At 51.9% G+C, this 6,720-nt stretch overlaps 1 protein-coding gene across 1 annotated transcript; it reads right to left on the bottom strand.

The window, feature by feature from the left end:
* Positions 1 to 678: 678 nt before the first annotated feature.
* VOLCADRAFT_33220 (uncharacterized protein) lies at positions 679 to 3,185 on the bottom strand (the record flags this gene model as incomplete). The annotated part of the gene is made up of 4 exons (XM_002951141.1): positions 679 to 780; positions 1,383 to 1,534; positions 1,926 to 1,977; positions 3,162 to 3,185. Coding segments are annotated over 4 exons (330 nt in total), but the record flags the coding sequence as incomplete, so codon positions are not given.
* Between the last annotated feature and the right edge of the window lie 3,535 nt (positions 3,186 to 6,720).

The raw sequence follows: 6,720 nt of genomic DNA, 5'->3' as shown, positions 1-6,720 counted from the left end.
TCTTCTCCCCCCCCAAACCCCGGCGGGTGTCCTCCCACCCACCCACGCACCTGCCCCAGCAGGTCCTTACACTCCTCACTGAGCAGGTTGATGTGGGGAGCCACGCGGGGCGCAGCCTGCCAGTCCCCACCGCCGGCCTTCATCTGCTCAGCCCATACCTGGGGGGGACGGAACGGGGGGGGGGGGGGAAAAGACGAACCACGTGAACGAATGAAGCTGCTGCCAGGGCAAGAGTGTACCAGACGTAGAACTGACCGACTTGGGGGGGGGGGAAGAGAGTGTATGTGTTTGGGGGAAGGAAGAGGAGCGGGTTGGAATCATCGGGACAAAACTGGGCGGGGGCCGGGGAAGGGAGGGGCACGAGGGTGGATGTGTGCGAATGTGTATTAGCTGGCCCCTGAAAAGGCCTCCCGAAGAGATGCTGGAATCAAAAGCGCTTCGAGCGCGTATTTGTAAAGTTGATATGTGTGCCGCACTTTGTCAACCAGCTACTACAGAAATGGGGGGGTGAGGTGTCAGGACACAACATGTCAGGATGTGTGTATGTATGTATGTGTGTGGAACAAGAGCTCGTGGCGCGGTGCAGGATGAGCTAGGGAGCCAAACAAAGAAAAACGACCGGTTCAAACTGTCGTACGTCGTACATACCTCGTAGTGTGCGCCTGAGCTGTTTGGATCCGGATGACCCACATGGTCGTACGGAAAGCGGCCGAGCAGCATCGCAAACAGCATCACACCACACGCCCATACATCGGCAGCTGTGGCACTGTACTTCTTACCCTCCGTCTTGGAAGCGATCAACTTTAGAGGACAAGACAGACAGACAGACAGACAGACAAAGCAGGGTTTTTTGGTGAACGGTGGGAAGAATACATGCAAGAATACATACAAGAATACACGCAAGAAGCAAGGAGTCAACTGCCACGGGGGGAGGGAGGGGGAAAGACGAAGGAGGGAGGGAAGGGGGGAGGGAGGGCGGGAGGGGGGACGAGGGAGGGAGGCGGAGAGAAATAAGAAAAAGCAGGGCAAGGCAAGGCAGGGCAGGGTTTAAAACCGTAAAACCGTAAAACCCTAACCACTCCAGCCAGCCAACGACACCACCTCCATCACCCCACTTTAACCACATCATCATACCTCACACCCTTCACACCTCACTCTTCAACACTCCCCCCCAACCCCCACACACGCACTTAAAACCCTCAACCCCCTCCCTTCCTGCAGCATTTGTCTTCCCCTGGGCAATACATCCGTCTATTTAATCTGGTATCTCCTTCACTCGCCAGCAGTGATTCGTCTTACCCCTCCTCCTCTTCCCTCCCCCTCCCCTCCTCCTTCCCTCCTCCTCCTCCCTTCACTCGCTCGTGGTTTGTCTTACCCCTTACCCTCACCCGTACCTGCGGGCTCATGTACACGGGTGTGCCGATGCGGGTGTTCATCATGCTGGACTCGTCCCACCCCTTCGCGAATCCAAAGTCACACAGCTTCAGGGTCGGCGGCCGTCGCTGAGTCAGCACCACGTTGCACATCTTCAAATCTAAGTTCCGTACAGCATCAAAGGATCGGACGAAGAAACATACGGGAAACACGCGTATGTACGACATGCCGTACATACACAAAGAGGTGGTTAAATGTGCCATATGTAAAACAACAAAAAAGGTGGAACGATGTAAGACCAGCACACAAGTGACCAGCACCGATATGCGAACAACCGCGAATTAGTAGTGAGAAAAACATATATATACAGAAACACACCGGTACAGATACATTTATTAACGAATATACAACCCTAGCTCCAGGTATGTAACACTACAACACCAAAAAATATACACTTGTGTATAATAAACACTTGGCATTTCATTATTTTGGCATCTTTCGACACCACCATTACTGCGTGATTGGATGAGGCTCAATACAGATGGACCTACCTCTATGAGCCACATGCGAGGAGTGCAAGTACTCCACGGCCGAGATCAGCAGCTGCACGCAGGCATGCGTTGGGGGGGATGGATGGACGGTTGGTTGGATGGACGGTTGGTTGGATGGACGGTTGGTTGGATAGACGGTTGGTTGGATAGACGGTTGGTTGGATGGACGGTTGGTTGGATGGACGGTTGGTTGGATGGGCGGTTGGTTGGATGGACGGTTGGTTGGATGGGCGGTTGGTTGGATGGGCGGTTGGTTGGATGGACGGTTGGATTCGTTGTGTTACAAGTTACAAGTTCCGCACACAAGTGCGGGTGTGTCCGTAAAAGCCGGGGGGGCCATGGACGTTGTATTGGTATTGATGCGGGTACGCGGGAGGTCATCTTCATTCTCCCTCGTCCGCTTCAGGGCGAAGCGCCTCAGCGCGACGTGCCTGGCCTCCCAAATTTCCGAGAGGTACCTGGCAAATGCCAGGGGTGGCGCCTCAGTCATAATGGTGCGCATGCTGCGCCCCGTAAGGACTAGGTCACCATCATACTTAGCCCGTATGCTCTTGTAAGCGGGACATTCTTCGAAAACATGCAACTCATCTTCAACCGCTCCACACTCACAAAGCCTGCAGGTACGCGCGGTGCGCACACGCCCATTAGGCCTATTAACCTCTAACTCCCGACAGCCTAACCGAAAACGCATGAGCACATGATGAAGTCGCTGGGGCATGGTCCCTTAAAATTTGGAGCAATTTCTCGATTTGTGCGTGTCATCCTTGCGCAGGGGCCATGCTAATCTTCTCTATATTTTTCCAATTTTAACATTTGTGCCGAAGCACAGTTGTGTGTAGGGGGATGTATGTTAGGCATGGGGAACCAACATGGGGATGTTAAATAAAGAGGAAGTGAAGGAAAAGTAAATAAAAAATAAAAAATAAGCCAGCCCTCGGCGCGGGGCCGTCAGTAAAACTTTAATCATCTAGCTATACATGCGATACTGACGGCCCCGCGCCAGCACAGTGATAGCAGCAGCAGTAGCAGTAGTAGCAGCAGCAGTAGTAGCAGTTGGGGCTGCTGGCAACAAACCAAGACATGAGGATTTTTTGAAGTAGTTCCCGCCATTACCGTTGGTGTGCAAAATGAAGGCATTCAGGGATTTCACGCAGCATTCCCTCCCAACCCACTTCCATACATAAGCAAACAATAAACCGCGACACGGCAAAACCCTGACGCCCCTTCCTGACTCACGCGGAAGAAGTAGCGTGCCTCATCTTCTGTGAGGTGCAGTCCGCCCCGCTCTCCCTTGTTGTGTGAACGCTTGGTGACGTACTGGGTTAGAGTGCCCCCATCAACATACTCCATGACCTGGAATATTTGTATACATTTACATGTACACATACATACACACATTCGGCTTCGGCCCCCGGCTCTCGCGGCCCACAGTGTAATCTAAGTCATACACACATACATACATACATACATACTTTACACATGCCAAAGGGAATTGCTTTGTTTGAGGCTAGAGGAGGAAGGCAGGGGGTTCGGTGGCTCCCTCTCTACATGCAGCGCGATGCAAATGGAGTCTGCTGCGATACCACTTAACCAAAATCCATCGTTTGCCTCAATCGGTAGCTATCTTTCGATATCGCCATTGTGTTGAATTGACCGGCATACCGCACACACACAAGAATGCGCAAGGAAATGCTTCAAAGAGAATGCACAAAGACGGCTCCAATCCTACCACAAAAAACCGGAGCACAAAGCAAGGAGATGCTGTCTCAAAGACGACTTATGAAACGGAAACTGCCTCCCTACCGTCCCCGCTAAATATCCCCCGGCCCCCCGACCGGGGCCCGCATGGTCTCTTTCCCCCCCCTTCCCCCCCCGCCTGGCCTCTTCCCCCGCCTGGCCTCTTTCCCCCCCCCCCCCCCACTCGCTTACCAGACCCAGATGAGATTTGCTGAGCAGTGCGGACTCCATGCGGACCAGGCCCAAGTGGCCTTCCGACAGCTGGGCTTGGAGCTGGGACCCGGGGGGAGGAGGCAGAAAAACACAAAAACACACGCAAACACTCACACACATGATAACCGCCAATGTCATTTTCCCTTCGTTAACAGGTCGGTCAACCTTCTATGCTTTCATAAAAAGGTTTGGTTGCATGTGCCAGCGGTGGCGGCGGCGGCGGTGGCGGCGGCGGCGGTGGCGGCGGCGGGGGCACTACCCTGAGCTTGTCGTCACTGTAGCAGGATGACCCTCTGCTTTGTCCGCCAGAGCATCCTTAGGAAAATAGATAGGAAAACAGCCCCGTAGTTCCTACCGTCATCCCCTAAAGGGGAACTAAAGGGTTGTCCCCTTACGGGTTTCCTAGTTGCCTCATTGTTCCACCTAATTGGACCTTTAGATATCCTTGATGCTTATGGCTGATCCTAGCCGTCCACCAGCACCCAGTCGCCATCACCGCTACCGTCGTTAAAATAATTCTTTATATCGTCTGTAGACAGGATCATCGTCTAATAGATAGGACCCAGAAATATACATCGTCTTTAGATTCATTTTGTATAGCATGGTCTAGAGGCCGTGCCATGATATCTTTGGTAAGCTTGAAGAAGAATGATCTGTAGTATCCTGGAGGGCTTATCACCGGATCCTGAGGTCGGATCGGGTTCTTTTCCGAAAAAGTCGTGATACAACACGGTCTATGGACACTATGGACACTACTGCTCACAAATTTTACAGATTGTGACAGCACAGCTTGTTCCTGAGGGCCCTTGATATCACTCTTCTGTGGGGAACACCTGCTCAATAACTGTTCAGTATGTGTTTAGCATGTGTCGCTGGTGACTACGATCTATCTCACTTCGGGAAACTTGTCCGCGTAGCAGTATCGGCCTTTACCTCACGACGGCCCAGATCATTTAAACACAACGACACATACATACATACAACCGGCTTGTTGGGATCGGCAAAAACGCCGGGGACCCCTCGGGTCCTATTACTGCTGTCACATTCCGCTGCTGGTATGTATGTATGTACGTATGTACGTATGTATGAGTGTCGGTCACTTTCCATGGAAATGGGATATGGAGTGCGGGGAACACAAGCCCAGATGCCCCATGATGATGAGTGATGATGATGATGAGTGATGATGATGATGATGATGATGATGTGGGTCTTTGTGTAAGGGGATGCAACGTGACATGGTTTCGGAGCTCTCGCTCTCTGGGAGTGCTATAGGCGTGGAATAAAGTAAGAGGGTGAATTGAGGCCAATTAGGGTTTTCTGAAATTGCGACTGGGGTGTCCTTTATATTTTAGGAATGACGACCTTCACAAGCTCGTAAATGTGCCGTACCTGGATTTCCTGGCTGACCATAGGGATGAGCACCTTGGCCAGAGGCCTGTTATTGTGTTTCGAGAGGATTGGAGCACGGGAACAGGAGAGAAACAAGAATTTCAAATGAAAACAAGAAAACCATCCTTGGCTGGAAAACCGGAGAACTGGGAGGGTAAGGGGCTGAATCCGGAAAGCGAGAGCGGATTTGAAAATATATTGGAAATGCATAAAGCGAGGAATCCAATATCTGGCCCGACAATTGACGCAGGAAAAAAGGGGAAAGAAGGAAAAGAGTGGAGAGCGCTGAGAAAGGGTGGAAACATACTTGGGGTTTTGAGCGAGTGGCAGGCCGATGCCATAGGTAGGTTCTCTCGCCGCAAGACGAAGGGGTGGTCTAATTAAAGTTCCAGGGCATTTGCATGGAATATTACCTTGGAATGAATTTAATAGCAACTCGTCTGTGAGTTTTTAGGTCCTGACATAGCCATGTCTGACCGGTGCCGCCCTCCCCGAGGAGCTCCATGACACGGTACAGAGAGCTGATGCCGAAATCCGGAACCGGTACAAGATGTCTACTGCCATTACGATCGACACATGAGCGCCCGCTGCCTGCCCCGTAGCCGCTGCGCGAGCGCTTCCGGGAAGGGTCCCGACGGCCTGAAGCGTCGCTCCGGTCGTCGTATGTCTTACAAAGGCAAGCACCCATACTATCTAATACCCCGGCCAAGCTTGCTGTGGGCTGATTTGGTCAAGCCTTTCGAGGCGGTGGGCGTTGCTGAGGCTGCCTTGACGCGGCCAAAAAACACGAAGCACCACCGAGTAAGTAGGATTGATCTCTTTCGCTTCAGCTTAAATCGGCCAGCGACATGTCGCAAGGGAAGCAAGCAGCGCCTGAACACAACCCAGCGGTGCCATGTTGGGGCTGGCGGAGGTCACAACAGTTTTCTCTGACACCATGTTTCGCCAACGCCATCAATACCTATGTTATACGTACCGGTTCCTGAATTAAAATGACCATGATGTACCTGCGGGGAATCCTTGGTGCTCGTCCGGTTTGCTAAAGGGTACAAAGGTTCTTCGCTGATACGCGAATCTACGACACATTAAATTACTAGGCATCAAATACACATTTTGATAACTACGCAGGTTGTTTAATGAATCATGGCCGATTTGTCCTGGCAATTGGGCAGGAGGGCTGAGCAGGTAAACAATGTCGTTGGATTGCAACTCCACACGTCCATTCGGCATCTTGAGTAGTATTAACACCAACTGGTAATGTCAGGGGTGTCTTTCACCACAACCCTGAAACCTTTTTCCCCTGCCGTACGTGAAGTTCCACAGCGGAGGCTCGGCTACTCGTGTGCAACAGGTCGCTGCGTACAGCCCGGTCATTTAGATAAGCGCCATAAATAAACCGTAGCGTGAAGGAAAAAAATTGTCGGTTGTCAGAACCCTGCAGGAAAACAGGATTGTC

The sequence above is a fragment of the Volvox carteri genome (genome assembly GCF_000143455.1).
Source record: "Volvox carteri f. nagariensis unplaced genomic scaffold VOLCAscaffold_22, whole genome shotgun sequence".
NCBI classification, from domain to species: Eukaryota; Viridiplantae; Chlorophyta; class Chlorophyceae; order Chlamydomonadales; family Volvocaceae; genus Volvox; species Volvox carteri.
Note: the sequence above shows the minus strand (reverse complement) of the source record. Positions and strands in the feature narration are given on the sequence as shown.